Here is a 23,731-nt window from a genome sequence, read left to right as displayed (position 1 = left end):
GACTGTTGTTGGGTTTGATTCAAATTATGTGAAGAATTTATGTGCAGCTTGCTGGGCTTTTTTCTCAGATCTCCCACAGTGACAAGGAGCAGCTTGCTAAACTTTAGTTTTATCGACTTCTTTCCAGCTGAAAGGAAGCAGCAAGAAGTGCTATGGATATGGGGGAGCTGTGCAGTTGAAATCCCTAATTCTAGATACCCAGAGACGGGAGGAGAGAGGAGGCTGTATTGAAAGTGGTTCTGGGCAGGGGTCCTGTTGACCTGCAGGGGATGAGTTGCAGGTTAGAGGCATAAGAAAGTCGTTCTGTGTGCAGATGGAGGTAAGTATGGCTGCAGCAGAAGCATTTCTGCAAATACATCTATTTTAATAAAAGAATTGAAAAGCAGTCATTCAGGAAGGTAAAACTTTCCTCATTTTGAGGTAACTAGTTTTACTGGGCTCACGGGAGACCTGAAACCAGAGTGTATCAAGCATCACAGAGATACTAGGCACCTCTACCCTCAGGGCTTGACATGATGGAGTCTTAGGATGGTATTTGGTTTGGATCATTATAGGGTTAGGATCTAGCTTATAAGAGTAATTTGTCTGCCTCAAGCAGTATCTTGTTCTACTGGTATATATCTAAAAAGGCTTGCACCACATAAGTCATTTGCAAATACTAAAACAAGCATCCTTGGATGGAAAAATATTATGGTAACACAGAAAAAAAAACAGCACTCAAGGGTAAATGCACATGAACCTTGCATGGCAATTTGGCAATAAATGTTAGAAAGCTGAAGCAGTAAATAAATGAGTCTTTAATGAATTAAGCTTCAGTGGTGGACATGTGCTTATCTGCAGATGCTATTGCAGTTTGTAGAACTGTTCGAAGCACACCATGCTTGGAACTCAAAGAGGAATTTGGAGAAAAACTTCAGCCATTTCCATCTCTTCTTTTAGATGTTTATGGTGAATGTTCTGACCATGTACTGCTCAAGTAAATTAATTTTCTGTATTTTTCATTTAATGGCAACAATCCCACCAGTCAAGCAGTCTTACAATACAAATCTGATTCCTGCTGTGAAGAAAGCTACTTCTCACTTAGCTCCTTAAGAAGAAATGGAACCTGGCACTTCTTAGCTCATATATCCATAAATAAATAAATCAGCAAATCTGAATTTTGTCCACCTCTCATCTCACTGTGGTCCTCTACGCTTCTACAACAGCTGATTCAACTTACTGGATGCCACACTGATAGACAAAAAACATAAGCTTTATCCAAAAATCCCAGAGTTTTCAAATAATTTAAATAGTTCCTCTTGAAAACTGACATTTTTGTTGCACTGAATTTGCTGAGAGACAAACTTTCTTCTCAATCTTTTTCATTTTATGAAGACACTAAGCAGCCAATGATATGGCCTATGATATAAACAAGGAAAAGATGCTACTACTGTCGAGTCAAGCTGTTTCAATAAATAGTTCAAAGACAGTCACTGGTTTTATGGGCTGCCTTTTTATATCTGTAGGTTATTTAAGATTCTTTCCAGTATTATTGGGGTTTGTCATTGACATTGTAGCAGTCTGAAAGATAAACTTGGAATTACCTACAAAGCTTCCATTCATGAGATAAGTTCTGCTGAAGCACTCTACTGTGGGTGGATTCTGTACTTAATCTGTATCTAGATAATTTATCTTCTATATCTAGAATGAGAGATTTAGATCTTTTATCTAAACTACAGTTTCTCAGAGCTTTCTGTTTTACCAGTGCACCAGGTCATGAAATGGTGCCTCACAGAAAGTGTCGCTGCAGTAATTACAGCAGGCTTACGGCATGTGGCTTCATAGCCTTGTGCCTTCCAAACTGGCTTAATTTCCTAGGACTAAACATGGTTATAGGAATGTTACTTAAGGAAGTGTTTACTCTGTTTCAATGATGCAATCCATAAGTGACTGTATTAAAACTACTGCAAAACTTAACTTGCGAATTTTAAGTTTCCACAATCCATATTTTATTTAACCCTCGTCCTTCTATTCTCATTGTGATACCACTTGTTCTCACTGCGTTGGCTTTAACTAACAGTTCTATTCATAGTAATTAAGAAACAATTCAAAGCATGTTTAAGTCCTGGAGATCAAGATACAGCCAGCATATAGTACCCTGCAAATTTGTAATGCACTGGGATTTAAAAGCTATTAAATGACTTAGACAAAGCAAATTCCTTTTTATGCTGAGCTGTACAGCACATTTCAGAGTATCAGATTGCCCAGAGGAACAAGGCAGGACTGAAGGCACCAAGCCGAATACCAGGAGGAATACAAATAAGTGCCTAGAAAGCTGGACTTTTTAAATTTTTTTAGAATTTATTTACCATAGGTAGCTCTACAAATTTAAAAAATAAAGAAATAAAAATTTCTCCTTTTCAAAGTTGTTACTAGAAAAGAAGCTTTGCTGACATTCTTAGATGAGAGACCGCAGAAGAGGGGACGCAGGGCAGGAAGCCAAACAGTTTTCAGTCCCAGAGGTAAATGTTCTCTTAATGCACTATTAATTGTCTACCGCTGTCACAGGTCTATTTTGGAAAATAAATTCCCGAAAAGGGAGCACAGTGTATGTTCTATGCCCACTTAGCCTCATTGTGACAACTGCCAATAGCATGTTCTCCATAATTTGGATTCACAGATCAGTGTGTGCCTGAGAAAAAAAAAAACCTTACCTGGTTTTTTACTCAGGCCACTTAATTTTACAAGCCCTTAACAAGTAGAATTGCAACTAAGGGACAGAAAAAGGACACATCCCTAATCAATTATCAATCAACTGCAGCCAATGCCAAAAAAATGATAGGGTATGCCCACTCTGTGCAAATATTTTTACACATGCACAATGAAGGACATGCTTTGATGGAAAAAGTGATATTTCTGGAGGTCGAATTGCCTTAGACTCCTAGGAAAGCCCACGGTCTTTTTATATAAGCATAATGATAACTTTTTATAGTGCTCCAAAGCCAGAAAACAAGATGCTATAATAACAAGTTTCATACGTGCATGTGATAATAAGGATAAAGAGAATTGAGAAAGCACCAGTTACCACCCTCTCCAATACTGTTACCCATCAGTGGGTCACAAGACAACTTGTTCCACATGCTGAAGATACAGTGTAAATTTCTAGTTTAGCACTGACAGTGAGTTGAAAATGTACATCACCAAAACAGCAGCATAACCTGCATGGGGACACGTACAGGGGATACACTCCACATATTCAGGAAGAATTATTTTCTTGCACTCAGTATTGAAATTGAGAAGTGGATCCAGCCTAATAAAGGACTGGAGACTCATATCTTATTTAGTACGTATATCTCATAACAAAGGTTAACACACTGCCTTTCACTCACTCCAACTCAAATCAATTTCCGTCTGGTATAATATTTACAAGTTTTAAAATCTAATACTGATTTTAAAAGGCATGTGTCTGCTTGTCTGTATCCCTGCCAGAAAGGCTACTGGCCCATGAGTCATTTGGGTTTTCCGTTTCTAGCCTTTCTGTAATATTTACATAAGAAAATATAGACAAAATCCAATTTTAACATATAAGTTATGAAAAATATTGCATTAATAGGAAACTTAATACTTCCTGTGTCTGTTAAGTAAAGCAGAAGCACAACTCATTTTAAATGGACCTTAAATTCTAATACCCAGAGCAGGAGAACACACCTAAAGAAAATTAACTTCAAATATAAATATTCAGCACACTTGTTTATGTACATATGTGTTACCTAATTATCTCAGATAGAGTTGTTTCTTAAAACTCTGCTTTATAGCCCTTCTAAAGTTTTTCTCCTCTCTACTTGTGCTAGCTGAGGGTCTTCATTACTTCTAGGCTAAATGAGATGCAGTGATTCACTCTGTAGTTATACAGAACATTATTGGGCTCTGAGCACATGGCAAGGGTGTTACAGAAAGAGCTCTGCCAGAACATTCCCCCTAGGCCAGACTGAGGTTTCCCCTTGAAGAATCTCCCATCTGTCTGTTACCCATGTTTTAAAATATTAGTTGTGAAACTGCAACATGATCTCCTAGCTCCAGTGTCCACAGTGTTCTAATGAATGCAGGATCAGGGCTTTTCTCTGGGCTTGGGATAAAGTCTGCGTTGGCCCTCATTCTCTTAACTAATTAATTCTGCTGCCAAAAGAAGGGTCATAAAGGCGAAACACAGCAGAAAATTGCACAGCCTTTATAAACTAGCTTGATGTGAACCCTTGACTACACATGGAATCTTTTAGCTGTTCCTAGAACATCTAGATCAGCTGTACTTTTAGTGTATTAGGTGCATTAGTGTATTTTTATGAATTGAAAATAAATAAAATCTTACATCTTATTTGTTGGTTTGAATTGTCATTAACTGTCCCCTTGCTTTTTTTCCCCTTGCAGTGGAAGACTAAATGCATTGGTACATGTTAGTAAAATGACTAGAGTAACTGTAACAGGAGAGGTGATCCACCAGTACAACTCGATCACGCCAAAACACTTGGTAGGCAAAGTGGGATTTTAACACTAAACACATCAGAGCACAGCAACAACCCAAATGAAGCACAGTGAAAGCATAGTGAAGGATGTTATGAAGGCTAAGGTAGGGGAAATGTTCAGTGTGTTCCAAAAGGTCATTAAAAGGAAACCCTCAAATCATAGGCAGTATGTCAAAGCCAAATTCCTGGGGACGACAGAAAGGATAGCATAGAACCATCTCACAAAGGAAGTTAGTAGAAGCTCCATCACAAGGTCCCCAAATCCAGAACTGGGGAAAGCCCTCCCTGCTCCAGCACATCCATCCATACAGCTGAACAGATGGTGTCAGAGGTGATATGCAAGCATACTCTGCACTGTCAGCCTATCTGTTCTAGTAACTAAGGGAACTTCACCCAAGTTCCTTAATTTTATCATTCACAGGAGACATTGTCAAAGAGATGCACTCGTCACACAGGACATTGCACATGCATGTCTCATAAGTATTCTGCATTTTGCTTGCGTGGAAGAGCCTGGGGAGACCTCAGTCCTTACAAAGCAGGTGGCCTAATCCTATGCGAGTCTAGGGTTTCCTCTAAAACATGCAACCCCTTCCCAGCGCTGAATGATTGCACGTCTGTTTTACAGTGCTCACTATTAACAAAAAAAAAAAAAAAAAAGCCACAGAGCACGTAAATATCCCTTCAAGAATAATTTGGCAAGGCTGAACCCCCAAAATGTCAAAATTATTGAGCCTTTTGTTACCAAGTGAGTGACATTAGTTCTTTCTTTCAGAGGAGACAAGAGAGAAATGTTATGCTGTCCCATTGGTCTAAAACAGAAGAACTCAGGATGCAGCAAGATGTATGGGAAACTCAGTATGGGTCACTGCATGCGCTGTCCTCACCTCAGCCCTTTTTTCTTAAGGGAAGAACAGGAAGGAAAGGAAGGAAGATAAGAGGTTTCACAAGGTCTTTGGAGGGGCTAAAACAGTTAAAATATTGCAAGGTTTATTAGGAGCAGGCAAATGTCATCTTTATTTGATCAGCTAAGATAGCTGGAAAAGACAGAGGAGTTTTCAGGAACATAGCCCATCTTTACGTGTGAGAGAAGCATCAGTCTCAAGCATGAAAATTTAGGTAAGTCTTCAGACAACTCAGGACTTTCATGGACCATCAGTGTAATACTACAACAGCTCTATTCCCTGAAGGAAGCTCCTTCCTTTTTCATTACTGTTGATGACACACATTTATGAAAGTTTTACAGCAGCAGGCATCTGTACGATCCAAATGCGTGACTTCTCAAAATACATGCCATGCCATAGGGTTGTCCGCTTGTGTGTTTTTATCAGTTTAAAATAATTCTGCCTATTTTACATGTATCTTCAATCAGAAACACTGATATTTTAGAAGTAGGAGCACATGCGATGTTTAAAATCCCATTTGAAACTAAAGAGTGTTCAGCACCTGTAGGACACTTCTGGTCTAAATCTACTTTTCATTTTTGGAATTTCAGGAATCACTCAAAGAAGAGAACTCTGCTCAGAAAAATAATGCAGAAATAAAAGGGGCAAGAATCCAATAAAAACCTTTAGTAAAAGCATGGGCATAGATTTACCTTGCATTATAAAAACCACAAGATACCTTTACCCATTCTTATCTTTACAATATAACTGCAACCTACTCAAATTTGTTAAGGTGAAGGAATTAGAAAGACAAAGAAACTGTTGGGGGAAAAAAATCCCAAACCTACTGTCTACTTCTGATATGTCCTTCTAATTCTGAATATTTTTTGACACATTCCTATCACTAAGCAGACCAGAGTGGTCTGTGGTAAATTTATATGTGGTAAATTTAATAATAAAGGGGAAAACACAGTCTTATAGGTGATAAAAGGTTTGGCATATTTTATTTATGGAGAAGTGGGAAACTTCACTAGGCAAATACCACCAACTTTTGGAGAATCCAATCTTATATTTACAAAACAAAATTTTGAAGGACAAGCAAGCAAAAATTTATGTTGTGCTACCTTTCTAAGCCTGCATTTAGGCAAAATCATGAGGGGAGGACATGCATGTACCTATCTAAACTCTAGCCATTCATTCAAGTTCCACTAGTTAAGCTAGAGTATTTTAAAGGTTCCCCCCAGCAAGACTCTGCAGAAGCAGATCTCATATGTCACGTACCCAAGCTGGGTGCAACAGCAGAGAGCTATGAGGAAAACTAAAAACAAAACCATATGAGGAAAAACAAAAAAGAAGAGTGTTTAGCAAGTCAGAGAGTTTTTTCCTATTAATGGTGAGCAATGGCTCAGTATTAAGTGGAAGTGCTTCTTCCACTGAAGTATACTTCTGTAGGAATCTGCCCTGAACCATTTTCTATACTACACTTTACTTACTCATTTAGATGACAGAATAGAGCGTATGCTTATGACATTTGAATATGACAGCAGAATGATGGTTCTGAAAGCATGTTTCATGACAGAGCTACAATTCAATCTAGTCTTGACAAAACAGTGAAACGACTTGAAGAAAGCTGGATGCAGATTAGCAAGAAGTCTGAAGTACTGCTCTCCTCCAGTAATAAATAAGTGCAAAAACACAGGATGGAGAACTGCTGGCAGGGCAGTAGCACTGAAGGAGAGGCTCTGGGAATAACAGTGGATCACAACCTAACCTGATTTTAAAAAGGCTATTATAAAAGGCAACTACAATATTGGAATGTTTAAGCAGAAGTGTGTCAGTATCTGAAGTATTTCTTCTAATCTCCTCTGTGCTGAAAGGGATTAGCGGTAGTACTGTCCCCTCTTTTGGCCACAAAATTCAAGAAGAATATGAACCAGTTGGAGAGAACCAATGAAACAGCCATGAAAAGAATAAAAGTCTAGAAAACTTCATCTGTGAAAAATATAGAACCATTGGGTAGGTTTAATCATGAGAAGTTTGGAGAGATTAATACTTGTCTTAATCATTTAAGAAGTCACAACAGAGGAGAGAATACAGTTCTCTGTGTTCACTGAAGATAGAGCTTAAGATAGATATGAGCTTAAACAACAACAAGGAAGATTTAGATTAATTTTTAACTCTAGAAGCAGTGAAGAACTGGAAGAGATTGGCTGGGTAAATGTGAAATCCTCCTTCATGGACATCATCAGGAACAAGTTGGATAAATATATCAAGAACAGCATCAGCATATTTGCTTCTGCCCAAAGGTAGGGGAATGGACTAAATGCTTTCCCAGATTCTTCAACTCATACTTTCTACGATGTTCATCCTAATGGACATGATCACTGCAGCCTTGAAATGGGAGAATAGGCCAGAAGACTTTTTCCTTCCAGATTCTGTGGCTGAGGTATATACTTAGGAATATATATTATCCAAAGAATACAAAATAAGGAGTCCTTCAGCAGAAAACAACTCCCTTTTAAGAATCCAAGCACTTGACACACAACAGATAGCTATAAACTTCGTTTCTGTCAGGGTGTTCTTTCTGTGGTCATCCCCATTTCCCTCTCCTACTTTCATATGACCTCCTAATTTCCCTTAGCCAAATGAAATATAACAACGGAGGAGATTTGTCAGGGATATTGGAGAAAAAGACAGTAGAACAGTGAAGACAGAGAAATAAAGAAACAGAGCTGAAGAAATGTAACAGGATAGAGGGAAAGAAGATTGAAAGTCAACTGGCAGAAGAGTGTTAATGTAAAGTTAAACATAAACCAAATTAAAATGAAAGTGGATTCAATGATCTGTGCTATGGGTACATACATTTCCTGAAGTCTGTTTTATGATCCTGGAGAAGAGATTCTGTCACTTGTGTTTTTTCCCCAACTTTGCGACAGACTTTAAGTCATTTAAGACAGGAATTTTAGAAGTGTTTTCACTGTCCTAAATGCTGAGCATTTTATGACCCATGATTCCTCATATGGGACTACAAGCCTTTTAACAACAATGGGAGCAGATGTTAGCCACAGCTGAGTACTTTTAAGTGCCCCACTTCTGTATTCAAGGATGATGAGAATAATAAACCCTCCAAATCCCACAGCACTATTGTGGGGGAAAATTCACTGCTGCTTTTGAGGTGCTCCAACACTACACTGAAAAAAAGCCCAATAAAGAAATAGTAGCAAGACGATTAGAAAGTTGACAAAACTATAACTATCATGTAAATAAAGAACAGTAAAATTAATCAAAAACACAACCTACGGTGAACAGATGGAAAACAACACGTAATAATTACCAACACCTTCAGCATCTGTTCTCAGTCATCCAAAGTTAATTCTACATTTTTAAAAAATCAAAGCTAGCTGTTTAGCATAAACCAGTTACCTGCTACTGTAAATCTAGTTGCGTGCTAGCTATCCTTCCCTCCTTAAACTCTTAGTGAATTATGAAATGTGCCAGAGAAAGAAGTCGCTCAGGGACCTGTTAAGAATAGCAATGACTGTGAATAACCCCACAGATGCAATCTGAGAAAGCATTTTCACAGACAGAAATTGTTTTAGCTTTCACCTCTAGGATGAAAAGTCACTGTCCCTAACTCTCACTAATAAGGTCGGTTTTGGGCACCTCCAATGAAGCTGCCATTTCTGGTGATTTAAGAGATGGGGACACCTGTCCTGACAAGAGCTAAACTGAGAGTACAGCTCACCTCATAGACATTACCAACCAGCCTGCATGTGTTAGCAACCTTGTCACTTATTCACCTGGCCTGGGTTCAAAACATTGACCTAAAAGTGAAAGGTTCCCCCCAGCCACGCATTCCCAACCAATAAATTAAAAGTCCTTCTTCAGTCCAAGGTTATCTTTCATCATGCGTTGGGGTGTAGGAGCTATTAGAATATTCCACTCGGAAGGCTTTGCAATACTGAGACTTTTAATTAATATTGTCACCACCTTGCTAAGTGGTGACAAAGGTCAGGGTTTTGCAAGTCAGCTTTCTCTTATATGTGAATGACTATTTTTGCAGTATAGTTTGCCTATTCACATCATATGCGTGAATCCTTGAAAAAAGATGGTCACAAACAGCACAGGGAACACTTTTTGAGAACCCTTTTCCAAATGGCAACATCCAGCTGTCTTACAGCAGCCCTGGATAATTCATTCTAGCTAGATGGATTAATGGGGAGCAATTACTTGCTGTTTGCAATGACCTTACCTCTTTATCTGCCCTCCTACTTCAATAACAATACGCATGACATCATTTACAGTTATACACTACCCTTCTGCTCTCTTTGCCTTTTACGTAAAACAACAGATATGTCAATACCTCGTCATAACAGCATTAATACCACTGAATTTTTTAGATTACATACCATTATTCAATGCATTAGAATGCTCAAGGTACAAGATTAGCACTACAGAAAGGTAAATAAATGGTATAACCTGTGAAGTAAACATAAAGTTCTCAAATTACTAACAAATTTCCAAGTTATAATACTCCCCATGTTAAATTTCATTCTCTAATGAGAGTGAAAAGACAGTGAACAAAGACGCAACATTTGACTCCTTGCTCTTCCACAGTTTTTTGTACAACTTCTTTCAAGTAGTAAAACCTCTTTACACGTCTGTCCAAAATCTTTACCCCACAGTAGAGATTAAATGGAAATACACAGCAAGGACTGAGAGCTCTAAATGCAGAATTAGGAGGCCTCTGTTCACCTTTAAAATTGAGCGGTTGTGCAGTACTTTACAGTCCCGTGTACACTTTGCAAATTTAAAATGCAATTGAAAGATTTCTTACTCCACAAGCCTCAAAACACAAATATTGGTGAAAAATTTATCTAGGAATCAAGCATATTCAGAACACAGTTCTTAAGTGGGAGTAAAGCTTTAAAAACAAAACAAAAACAAGCAAAAAGGGGACTAATGGAACCATACAAAGGCAAAGGTTTGAACAACCTATTTTTGGTCAATGGCTTCTGTTTGCTTTTATTTTCAGATGTTGATTTTCTATTTCCCTCGAAGGAAGTTTATGGACATGTTGATCTCATTCAGTAGGCCATATTGTTTCTAGCATTTAAGAATTTAACAATTAACAGATGATGGTAATTTTTTTTTTTTTTTACATGCAACACTGCCAAATTTTGCCCTTCAAAATGTCTCCTATTGAAATCTGCAGAAATAGAGAAGCATCGCCCACAAGGACCTGTGTGTTTTTGATAGAGACACAGTACTCCTACACAGCATGACTGGGAGTGTTCAGCATCCAGACTGAACCTCCAGGGACTGCCAACTATTTGCATGGTACAACAGTATTTTCCTCTAATAAGATAACCTAACTTTAGAGCATACTAACCAAATATTCTCTGTTCCAGTACACTGCACTTTGCAGAGCTTGAATTTATACTATAAAAACAAGTAATTATGACATTGCAACCTGAAATAGTATGGCTATAGCAACTTAATCTTACACAGCATTCCTGATCACTTTACACCACAAACCTTTACAGCACATACATACAAATAAATCAGTTCACGCCCAGTTGTCAGAGTATTAAAATAGATTTGCTGCTGCCCTGCACAAAGTTGAGTGCAGCAAAGAAACGTACACATTTTTATAAAAGCTTTAATGCATTCTGTCACCCATGCAATAACGACTGCATCTTTGCATTTATATAGAAATATTTATTAATATCTTAAAGTGCTGTCCAAAAGATACCTCTCCCCAGCCAATCAGGTAGGACACTAGGGACCTAAGCAGAGAGCTTGCAGGGTGTGAAGCATGCACATTCTGTTAGAAACTCCAATTACTGATGCACGCTCCCAAACATCTCTTTCATGCACCCTCTCTCTTTTGCTGTCTACAAGTTTTTATGCACAGATCTTGGGTGAATAAAATCAAGACATCTCCTGATACTTTTGAAGGCACACTCAGGTAATGGAACAGTGAGCTATTTGCATTCTGGTGCTTTCTGGATCACTTTTGAGCAAAGTGATATTTGGGGGGTCTCATTGTAAGTGCTACTTAGACAAAGAGCTATATTTAAGGAGCACTTTTTGGATCTAACTACTGAAAAACTAAAAAACACAAGAATAGAAAAAGGTATTTAGTATGTCATGCGACCAAAATATCCAATGAAAAGTTGAACTGTCATAGGGCCAAAAGAAATTCACTCATTTCTACGTTAATCGGAAGGAGTTAATTCTGGAGCACCACCTTCCGTGCTAAGCATTTCTACTTCACAAGAGTATCAACAAACTAGATGGCATCTTCAGAAAAGGATTCACAGTAAGAATGCCAAAAGGTTAGGAGGGAACTGTTTCAGCAATGATAAAAGGTTTGAGACCAGCCATTCTTCTGCTTTTTCTCTCCCTCTATATTCTTTTCCAAGTGGCCACTTCTTTACTATTATGGAACAAAAACGTAATCTCTGTTATATTTGCCTCTCCCTGTGGAGAGTTAAAACAAAGTGTAGGTAATCCAAAAAGGCCCTCGAATACGGTGGTGGATCTGCAAGGGACAAATCTGCAGGTGTGCTTTAAAGGTGAAGTCTGTGCCCTTTATACTGCCTGGGGCTTTCTCTCAAGTATATTAAACAAAGAACATGCATTACCACTACCCTATCAGTGCCAAACAAACCTTCTTATAAAGAGTTCGTATCTCCTATTCTCCTTTCCAGTCTCAGGTCCTTCTTCCACCAGCTGTGCCCTACAGTGCTCCTCCTGTTTTCCCAGGAGTTCCTGAACTATCACAGATAGTGCTGGCTAACACTTCTGTTTCAGCAGATACATATTTAAATGACCAAATACCATATAGGATGAGATGAGAGAAACATTCACACATCATAGTATGTAAGGAACTGGAAATAGAAGGATTAATTAAAGTAGGCTAATCCAGGATTTGGTTGACTGGATTTCCAAATGTCTTTCCCTTGCTTTCTCTGTTGATTTTCTTCGCCATGCTTTCTTTATCCAGTAATTATATACTACATTGCCCAGTAAGTAAATCAATTATAAATTGGTCAATACAGTCAGAGTGGGATAAAAGTATGTTCCTATCCAATTTATCAACATTCTTTAACACACTTCCATAATCAGAAAAGTATGTCTTCTGACTGATAAAGCTAAAACAGATTTTGCAAGTTTTTTTAATTCCACACACACCAACACACACATATTTAAGTCCCTGACACAAATAAATCATGGGAAAAGTACGTCAATAGTCAGACCCCAAGACATTTACACAGTAAATGCCGTCTTTGCACTCTGTTATGTAGTATATTTGAAGATCACCAAATCTAGTTTCATTTATAATCTAAACTGAGGTTTCAGTTGAGATTCTTATAAAGAAAGGAAAACCTCATGCATTAATTCCCAATCATGCAACAAAAAGCTCCCGTGGCATATATGCCAGGTTACCCAATGCAGTATTTCTCAGTACACAAAGTATATGAACTGTGTTAATGTCTTTACTATTGTAACTGAAGATTAAAAAAAATCAATTTTGATTCCTTGCTTGTTTTAAGAATCTTTTTTTTTTAAAGAATTTGGTAACTTCTGCTGTTAAAGATACCACTTAAACATATTGAGCTTTTTTTTTTTTTTAAGCTCTGATGGTTTTTTTGTGAGGCATTAGCTATAAAGTAACATTTTCCAAAACATTTAAAATATCCTGTAAACCAGCAGACTTTCAGAAAAATTCTGGAGTTGCTAGGTAATTTTCAGTGAGGCTCGGGTTCCTAAATTACTGAGCTTTTCTTAAAAACAGAATAAAAAGCAAAACATTACTCGGGGTCTTTGGATGGCTTAATTATATATGAATATGAAATTTAACTAAGTAACCTGCTCTCAAGTGCTTAGCTAGGAACAGATGGGTAAATAGCAAACAAACAATGATGGCTGTAAATGCTGAAAGCAGAAACACCTGTGGTTTAGACACTACAGTGTTTGTGATAAGCAAACAGCTTTGTCAATAAAATGCACAGTTCTTTGTTTATAGCATATCTATTCTTAACAGGAGCCATGCTGGGACCTGTGCTTCATGGAAATGAAGGCCATAGAAAAAAGGAAAGCAAGCAAACTTCAGCCTCATGTATGGTGTTTTGTTTGTCTTTTAATAATAATACCAGATGGATAAGTGCATTATACATAATGTGTACATGTACAGATATAGCTGCCTGTGGGCTGCACTGCAAACTACATTGCTGAGGTGACCTGGGATTAAGAAGTGGTAAGAACAGTGAGGGTGGCTTCAAATTCCTTCAGTGATCTGGTATATAGCAGATCACTGTACCAGCAAATCAAGGGGACTGGAAGACTAAGGATAGGAGTAGAGTTAAAGGTGGTCAGCTGCTCTGCCAAACAAAATGCATGGTGGAACTACACTCCAGAGTACAGCTGGAGATGGACTTGGACTATAGAGGTTTTGCATAGGCTAAATAAGCTCCTCTAGGTGAAATAATACCTCAGACCTACAGAGTCATTTATGTATTTTTCTTCATTTGTATTTAGTGCAGGTGGGTACCAGTTTTCTTCATGTTAAAGAGTGCAATGTCTTAAGTCTTGCAGCAGTGAAAAGCTACACCACTGCCAAGATTAAACATAAAACGGAGTTAAAAAAAAATTGCTTAATGCTAGATGGTTAAGCCTTTCTGTGAGTGCCAAAATAGCAGGCTGATTTTCAGAGGTGCAAAATAGACAGAAGTTCCTCCTGACGTCAGTGGAAATGCCTGGGTGTTCGACACCTATAAAAAATATGAGCGTTTCCTTAGACACTTAAGGAATAATCACAGATGCTAATTTTAGACTAGGGTAGTCACTTTCAGCAGACTCCTGCTATGGTAGTGGGGGTGAGCAAGGCTTTTCTAAGAGGCATTTCAGAGTAGAAGCCATCTGCTCTAAATTAGGTTCTGCTGGTTATCAAATTAATGGATGGTTGACTGATTTTGCTTACAAGTTTTTGAAAAGAAATAAGAACAATCATCAGATTTCAAGCTGAAGGTATTCTGACAGTTAAGAGCAGTTGGGAAGAAGCATTTGAAGTAAACGGGAAATCTTACTTATACCAAGTATAGTAAACACTTAGCACTTTCATCTGTAAAGCCAGCACATGAGTATTACAACCACTATTCTGGAGATGAAAGACATGGACAAAGTGAAATGCTCTTATAACTCTAAAGCAGGGGAAACTGGGACCAGACATAGGAGCAGCACTGCCCATTCTTGCACTTAGGGCATAATTTCAGGACTAAGTTTCTTACCTGTGTGCTCATATGGAAATTTAAGGTCCAAATATAGAGACTAACTAAACATTAGCCAGGAAACTGTCAGCTTGTGCGTCCCTCTGGACAGGCCTTCTAAAGAATGAAGTGTATTTCTACAAGCTACCATTTCAAGTGGGACCCTTTCCTAAAAGGAGAACATTTCATTTCAAAGTCTTCTACCTCTATCTCTGCAGATGCTTTTTTCCTGCAGAGCAGTAACATCTCCCCTGTAATCCTTTCACACCAGGAGTTTGAGGATTACTAGGACCATGCTATCTTGATCTGTATTGAAGAGTTACTGGTACTGCCAGCAGGAAGAGCTACTACAGTATATGTACAGAAACAGTCACAGAGGGTGATCATAACATTGCTTGTTAAATGATGTGGAAAGAGGTAACTTCTATCTTTAAATATATACCTAACTATATCAAGTAGAAGAGGAGCATTGTATAGCACCTGTGTAGTTACAATCAGCTTTATGCATCGCCTCTCAACATGAGGCCTATATAAAACCAACAAATCCAGTGATATTCTAAGAACAAATGTCACACACCCTTACATTTCATGAAATGATGTTCTTCAAACATTAAAGACTGGAAAATCACCCCAAACTACTAGGAACGAAATTTAACTTTGGAGGAAATGGAGTGCTCAGTGTGAATATATTCTCCTGGTATCAGCTGAGAGTAAAAAATGCAAAGCCATAAAAGACATATTCACTCAGAGTCAGCAACTTTCCACTGCTCCCAGTAAAGGAATACCACATCAGTTACACATTGTTTATCCCGACAATTAGAGCTCAGAATAAATTGTGCTTGGCAGTACAGCCATCCAAAACAACTGAACTTTGCCAACTGTGTAAGCACTTTTATATTTATTTGCTTGCAAGGATATAAAATAACATGCAGGAGGGATGTCTTTTGACTTGGGACAAAGCTAAGCAGCACAAATTCCCCTCTAATTCTATTTCACTGACATGCTTTTTCCTGCATCAAGTCCACCTGCACTCCAGATACAAATCCAAGGCATTCTTCTGTATGCAGGCTCTAAAGTACAACTTCTAACACTACCGATATCTATATAGTATTCACTGTTCACAAGTAAAGATCCTAATGCTCAGTATCTCTGAAATTAATTCAGTAGAACTGTACACTGCAATATAGAAATTACTACCTAAACATCATTAAATGGATCAGGATTTATGCAAGTGATTAAGTTTATGTTAGGTATTTGGTATCCGACTTTTCCATAATAATAATGATGAAACCTCTTTTGTCTTACTTGTAAAAGGATGGACGGGATTTGGTGGAATATTTTGAACTGTGTTAGCCCAGTGGCAAAAAGCAGTCAAAATCCAGCTTGCAGAGCTGTATTAGTTTGATTTGGAAATTGGTGACATAATCATGAAATTTTCTTACTGGGATTCATTAGTTTATAGAATCTATTTGAGCCCCGCTTTTGCTTGCACAGGGCTACAAAGTGTTTAAGCTTGGATTCCCTCTTTACTGCAGTCTCAGGACTGAAGACCCTCAGTGCTCTTCCAAGCAAACACCTCCCATGCCTCCCTCTTCAGCTCTCCCATGACCCAAACACAAATCCACGGCAAGATGCAGACCTCCCACCCCCAAGAGATTACAGCAAAGCCCACTGCTTAACACAGAGCTTTTCTCTAGCTCTTAAGCACCTTGGTTGCAGCTTATGGAAACCCACTTAGATCTATACTTTCTTCCAGTCCTTATTGTCTTACTAATTGGATCAGCGTATCTGCAGACATTTTACTGTATGAATTTCAGTGGAGGCTGCGGTGTGTGTCTGTGAGTGCAGGTAGGAAGCAGCCTTTGCTTCCCATTGTAAAATCGTTCATGTAATTTCTTTTCATAACCATACAGTTCTGTTGCTGGCAGATATTTGGGGGTGAGTGGCAATTAACAGCTGAATTAGGACTATAGGAATTATCCATTTGACAACTCTAACAAAAGCATACAGAGCCTGGAATGGGTCAACACTGAGAGGGTCATTTGAGTTTAAATAGAAAACATAATATTGAGTAATATATTGATTTCTTGCACTTAGTATTGATAAAGAAAAGCTTCCCATTCACAAAACTAGCTCTATAAACAGTTCTAGTTAAGTGAATTTCCGAATAGCTTTCTTTGAATTTTCCTTCACATACCAGCACGACAGTATTCAAGGCCCCCTTTAGCTGCAGACCTTATTGACAGCTTCCAAGACAGAATATGAAGCACACTGACAAAATATGATCGTTCCACTATCCTTTCAGCATGCTCCTCTCAAGCACCATTCCATCCAACTAACATCAGCAAGAGGAATTTAACATGTTACTATTTTAACAAGCACTAATCTCTAAGAGGCCAATTGTACAGAACAAGCCATAAACACATCCCATATTTCTATACACAGTCCCTCTACCCTCATGGCAACTCTTCGCTGGACCAAAGAAACTGCAACTCCATGACCTTCTGTTGCATCAGTGCCTAATATTTAGGACAGTTATAGTATTTGCTGAAAAATCAAGACATGCTGTGGCAGAAAAAATTAAGTTCGTCCATTGACTACCAAGTTCTGAGTCAGACCCTATATGGGGCCATCTACCACTGAGAAGGTCACTTAAAGAGCACCCAGGATTTAAAAGGAAATGAAAGATGTTTTATGTGCGTGTGCTTAATACTAGAGGTTTTGGCATCCACTGCTTGAAAATAAAATTCTTGATGCACCTGGAGGAGAAGCATTTGGCCTAGAAGTGCTGAAACTTCATGTTACCATAAGGCATGTTCCACATCCACAGTGGCGTATATCACTTGGCAAGACATTGTTCTTCTATAGAAGACAGTCACAGTACTGGCTGAATACTGGAAAAAAATAAGCCTGAAAAGGTGAAATTGTTTGCCTTTCTAACTATTGGTAGTAATAGAAAATCCTGCATATCTACCGACAGAATTACCAAGACACCTACGTCATCCTAATTCTGTGCATAAAAGGTAACGGAGGCAGAGAATTGCAGTGCAGGACTCAGTAAAGCACATGATTTTTCCACTATCATTCTGCCTTTGACTCTGGAGGATTTTGCTCGCAACAAATTAAATCCCCTCCAGGACCCCCATCTTTATAAGAAAGATCCAACTGTTCCCAGGTAAGTACTAGGAATAAGTAATGAGAAGGCTGATACTCTTAGAAAGGAGTGTAGCTTTTGCCTCCCTCACACCTCCTACATCCACTGCTGGTTCTCATCCAGACCCTGTTCATGTTGCTCACTTGCAGAGGGGAATCTCGATGCCTTCTCAACAATCCCGCTGGTATTCCACGTGGGTAAAAAGTGTCACCTCATTAAAAACCTTCAAGAGACGGATGGTTTCTCTGTGTGCTATGGGAGCTTAACCCCAAAGCTGATTATTAAAGGAAAGAATTTTGCACAGCCTAAAAAAACCAAGCAAACAAACAAACAAAAAACACGGAAACACTATACCCCATGAAAACCCCCACCCAAAACCACAACTTTGATTATTTCCAGATAATGTCAGTAAAAAGCAGGACCTAGGCTGGAATGCCCTGTACACACAGTAGGTATTGGTATATTGGCCATGACAAGGATTTCAATATGGAGCCTGTAAACCCATGAGGAGTGGTTCTACAATACTTAATTTTGCTGATGTCATCCAGCTTCTCCTGCCAACAGTTTCTGCCTTATATTTCTTTTTCATTCATTCAGGCTGGGTTATTTCTCTCCTTCTCTTTCTGGTTGAAGAATGAAGCTGTTTCCTTCCACTGTTTCATCTGTCTTCTCACCAGTAGACTTCTTCCAGGAAGAAGTTTCTGATAAGAAATCAAGTTAGATTCCACCCATAGAAGACCACACAAACTTCAGAGTGAATCCAGGACACTGACTGTAATTCTATTTATAGACACTGAAGTCAGACTGAACACAAGGTCAATTTCTCTTTCAGGCTGCAATGAACCTCCCAAATCTGCCCAACCTAATGAAGTTACAGCAACACTAGAAAAAGAAGGATGTTGTCGCAAATTCATAGTCCTGGTAGCTTCTCCCAAATAATTTGCCATACATGTGGCTTTCAAATGCATTTTTTTTTTTAATTTGCAAAGACAACAGTAGTTGTATTACCAGCCAAAGGAGGTAATATAGATAAATCCTTATAGGTCACACTGAAAATGTAATCTGAAGTGCACTGCTGAGGACTGCAAAGACACAGCTTCTTTCCTAGAGAACCTTTTCCAAAGTCCTCACTCATGCGCAGCATTCAGTGTTATCAAGAAGATTTGCGTTCACAAAGAGTGCAATATCAAGGTAAATAAATATTCTGAGTCTTCTTGTTTTTTTCTATACCAGTGTGAAAAAAAAGGTATCAAAATGGTCAGAAATTGCATTTTCACCCACATTAGAACTCTTCTGCATTAACAAAGCGGTGATATAAGGGCCATACAGCAAGCTAGAACAAGATCATTCATCTACAATACTATCAGTAACGCAAGGAGTATGTTTCCAGTTCTTTCCTTAGATGTGTAAGCACAACAGTGTCAGATACACGTCTGAACATCCAGAGAAGACACATATGAAATGTTTGGAGCCAGTTTAGTGCTTTACAATACAATACAGCTGTCCTGAAGAAGAGACCGCACCTGTGTCCGTTTCTCAACCTTCAGATCTTTATCCTGAAGGCTTACGACTTCCTTGAAAAACTAACAACCCATATTTCATGTCAAAGTTTTAAAAAGCATGCTCTTATAATAAAGCATTGATAGCAAAAGTTACAAATAAGAAAGAGCATTGTTTAACACACAGTTTGTGAAGTAGTGTTAGCGATTCAAACACATTGCAAACAATACGTTTGCATTTTGAGTAACATTGCTGTGCTTGGTTTCCAAAGCTAAGGGACACTGCATTTTCCTGGGTTCCTTTTAGTTATATGAAGATACAGGCTAGTGAAAACCAAAAGGTTTGTGGAGTTTGTTGCACCCTTTTTGAAAACTTAAGAAATAAAGTTATCATGGAGAGAAGAGAAATCAGGTTTTAAGTCTTCGCCTATGAGCTAGTATGATTTTTACTACCACTCCAGTCCAGCAGGGCGGGACTGAAAGACAGCTAATCCCTAGTCTGACACACCAGAGAACCAACCACTTCTATCAGTTGTTACAAGTATCAATGCTGTCCTCTTTTCACCAGTGGGAAAACCAAGGTCTGAGGTGAGCTGACCTTGCCTAAGGTTACAGAACAGAGTGAAGAAGAGAATCCCACCTCCTCTGGCCAGACTTTTTGATTTCCAATACTTTTCTATTTCTGTGTAGTGCTGAAGAAACAAGGGGCCACTTTCATAGACTTTTCAACTGCTGTTTAAGCGCACACAGCCAGTGGAAGTGTAATGGGTCAAGGGGCAGATTTCAGAAGTTTCCAATCTCATTGTTCCCATCTATATGTTCAAACACCCCAAGGCTGTAGTTCTCTAACTAGTTCCTGCTGAGGACAGCAATCCATTCAAAATAATACTTTTTGTTTGTTTGCTTGTTATTTAGGCTTTCTTTAAAGTTGCTGTCTGAAATTTCCAACCATTTGATCCTGTGTAAGCTTTTACCAATATTTTCTAATGCAGGAAATGAACAAATTGTTGTATTTCTTGATTTGACACAGGCTAATCGTTACCCCAACTAAAGCATTTAAATTGTTGTTCACATTCAGAGAGACAGAACTAAGCTACAACTCAGCTTCCTTTCCTATAGTGTACTTCATATTTCTTCTGACATCTGCAACCACCAAGGAGCCTGGATTACAGCAGACCATAATACTCTATGAACCATGGTTATAATTAGGCGTCACATCCATTGTAATCCTATGGACGTCATCATGTGTTACCAGCATCTGTTGACAGATCTCATACCAGGCATATCACTGAAATGGCAAGTCTGGAGAGGGCAGCCCACAATAGAAACAATGGCATTTATTTTTGGTTTGTTCCAAGACTGTCTAATAGAAAATATATGCTGCCAACTGCCAGGGCTCCACTGAGATCACTCTTCAATATTATATTACCAGTTAGAACAAAGATCTGTGCCTGTGTACCTGCAATCTTCTCCTAAGAAATAAGGAAATAAAGAAAGCACTTTCTGCAGCTGTCTTACTACCAACTAGAAAAAGATAAAAGACTTAACATTTTATAAAGTTTATCAGGCCCATTATCATGAAAGCACTTATTTTTCATGTAATAATAAATTCAGACTCCTTTCCAAGACAAGGAATGAGGATCCCCTCTCCTAAACTTTATTTAAATGTGGTATCAGCCTAATATTATAACTAAGCCTTGGGAGCTGGCAACATAATGTAGCAAAGCCACTATCTCTCTATTCAATGGAAGTAAAGCAGAGTCTGCGGTAATTTATCGATGTGGAAACCTGACTTTCTGCTTAAGCACCATCTGTTTGGAGGACAGAAACAAATTTGTTACAGGGTCTTAATACTAACTACTCCCCACTCTTCTGTAAAAGCCAAGAGACTTACTGTAAACATAAGAAGGCCTACAGAATCAAAAGTCTCTTTATTTTTTATCATTCATCTGCATTGGAGGAAACTGCATTAGAGTGCTGACTATCTAGTCACCTGTCCATTATTTCATTTTGAAAACGGCATTCTCTGATGCTGGACAATCGAATCCTAATCAGATGTAACCATGGCCTGTTACAGCTGAGCAGTTTCAAATCACTAAAGCACTTAAGCACTAAGGTCTCATTATGAAACATAAAAGAACAGTTCACCATCTAAAGAGTGTCAAATTAAAACAAATGTCAGTGTCGATGAGTACAGCTTAATAATTGGTTAGGAGTGGCAGCATCTGGGTAAATCGAGAAAAGTGAACATCTACCTAGCCAAAACTTCTCCCACTCTACTCATACAGCAGGATCTGAACAGCTGTGAATGTAGAAAAATGGATAAGAACAGCTAAAACTCACAGAAGGAAGAAGTCTACAAATGAAAACTGAGAATAAAATATTGGCTCTACCAATTTTAATGGAAACGCAGACCCTTTGGCCCCAACGATTCTAACAGCTCTTACTTTTATAGTATAGTTTTTATAGAAGCTGTCACTGTAAGAGTGGGCCAGACACTGTCATCAGATATGAACAGGCGACTTCTGCTTAAGTTTTTGAAGTGAGCTGCTTACCTATAGCAAAAAGCATATTCAACCTTATTGCCTAAAGCAGCGCTTGTCTCTTCCCCTCCCCGCTTTTTTTTTTTCATTCTGTAACCAGCAGATAACCTTTTAATCCCAGATCTGTCAGCTGTGACTTCAACATCACCTTTTACATTAGGAAGTAACAAATCCTTCACAATATTTCATCTCTCTCTTTCCCATATGCTGCTTAAAACCCAGTGAAATTAGATATTGCAAATATTACTAAAGTACCAAACTATTGACAAGACTGCTGATGGGATTATAATCTCTGCCTATGTTCAGAAGAAGAGCATGGGCAGTACTTGCTGGCGTAATAGTTTTCTTACACTTAAAAGGCAAGAAGCATTTCCTCTATAATGTTATATTCCAAGGAGTTTACAGACGTGGTTTTTTCCAGACTGTGAATTGGCATGTGGGAACCTAACCATGAAATATAGCTTTCCAAATCTAGCCTGGATATGTTTCTAGGCAATATTTTCCTTGTCAGATCATTCAGTCAGAATTAACAGTGAATTGTAATAAGAGCTGACTCACAAGATGACAATTTGAAAAGCAATTTCTCAGTCTGCCTTCAGAAATATTGCAAACTTTTTTTGCACACCAATTTTGAACCACCTCATTCATCTCCCTGTTTATAATTGCAATTTACTAGTTTTGAAAAGCAATCAGGTACGTACATCAATTCAGAGTCTGCTTTCCAAAAGGAAGACCCAGGAAGTGAAGCTAAAAATTACTGAAATACTATTATATAAATCTAGAGGTACTGACAGTGTATTTCCAGTGCAATAAAAAAAGAAACTCCTGACTCTCATAAATTAATTTCTTCTTACATAGGTTTCACTGAAGAATCCCAAAAGCAAATGCTTTATCCTCAAACTATGGCACAGCTAATATACATTATATACATGCTTTACACACTGTAAAATACATTCTCTTACAGAAAATTAGAACCCCTTTCTGCACAGCCCCAACAATTCCAGATGCAGCATGGCAATAAGAGCAGGCATCATTCCACACAGAAGCACATACACAGACACACGTTACTTTATTTCCAGACCTTCCTTTGCTGTTTCTCCCATGCTGGGTCCAGGAGCAGGTCCCTGTCCCATTCTTCTTCTTGGGTCATGTACTCATCTTCTTCATAGTTGTAGGTGTACTGCATGTTTGTTTCTATCTGGTTCATGCTATTCATGCTACCCGGGGATCAGCTTCAGCTGCTGTGGCTTCTGCTACGTTTAAATAGATTATTTTTTTTTTTAAGCTTAGTTTACTTGTTGATGGGTTGTAGGTAGCAGTGGCTTTTTTTCTTTTTCCAAGGTGACAGGGAGTGATGACAAGTCTTGCTGAGAGCAGAGGCCGAAACTGTCAGGTAGGTGCTGACCTGTGGTGACCTTCCTTCCCTCTCTCTCCTGCCCTCCTTCCCTCTCGCTCGCTCGCTCGCTGGTGCTGCAGGTCCCTGCTGCTGACCCTCCGGAGAAGCCCAGGACGGCTCATTGCTGCCGCTTATTATCCCCGCCAGGCTGTCACGTGGGGCGGCGGCGGCCGCAGGCGGCCCGGAGCCCTCGCGCGGGGTGGGGCGGAGCGGGCAGCAGCGGGGCACGGCGGGCGGGAGCGGGGGCACGGCGGGCGGGAGCGGGGGCACGGCCGGGCGGGAGCGGGGGCACGGCCGGGCGGGAGCGGGGGCACGGCCGGGCGGCAGCGGGGGCACGGCCGGGCGGGAGCGGGGCACGGCGGGCGGCAGCGGGGGCACGGCCGGGCGGGAGCGGGGGCACGGCGGGCGGCAGCGGGGCACGGCCGGGCGGGAGCGGGGCACGGCCGGGCGGGAGCGGGGGCACGGCGGGCGGGAGCGGGGCACG

General features: G+C 39.3%; 1 protein-coding gene across 3 annotated transcripts in view; it reads right to left on the bottom strand.

The window, feature by feature from the left end:
- Positions 1-23,368, bottom strand: part of ACTN2 (actinin alpha 2) — a 68,746-nt gene extending 45,378 nt beyond the window's left edge. For 2 of the 3 annotated variants that reach the window (XM_064445759.1, XM_064445758.1), the window contains exon 1: positions 22,933-23,368. In XM_064445759.1, the coding sequence (XP_064301829.1) occupies positions 22,933-23,067 (135 nt within the window). In that variant the 5' untranslated portion in view covers positions 23,068-23,368. The remainder of the gene's footprint in view (positions 1-22,932) is intronic. The other variant, XM_009511312.2, reaches the window with a different exon arrangement.
- Between the last annotated feature and the right edge of the window lie 363 nt (positions 23,369-23,731).

Source organism: Phalacrocorax carbo, chromosome 3, assembly GCF_963921805.1.
Source record: "Phalacrocorax carbo chromosome 3, bPhaCar2.1, whole genome shotgun sequence".
Lineage (NCBI taxonomy): Eukaryota > Metazoa > Chordata > Aves > Suliformes > Phalacrocoracidae > Phalacrocorax > Phalacrocorax carbo.
Note: the sequence above shows the minus strand (reverse complement) of the source record. Positions and strands in the feature narration are given on the sequence as shown.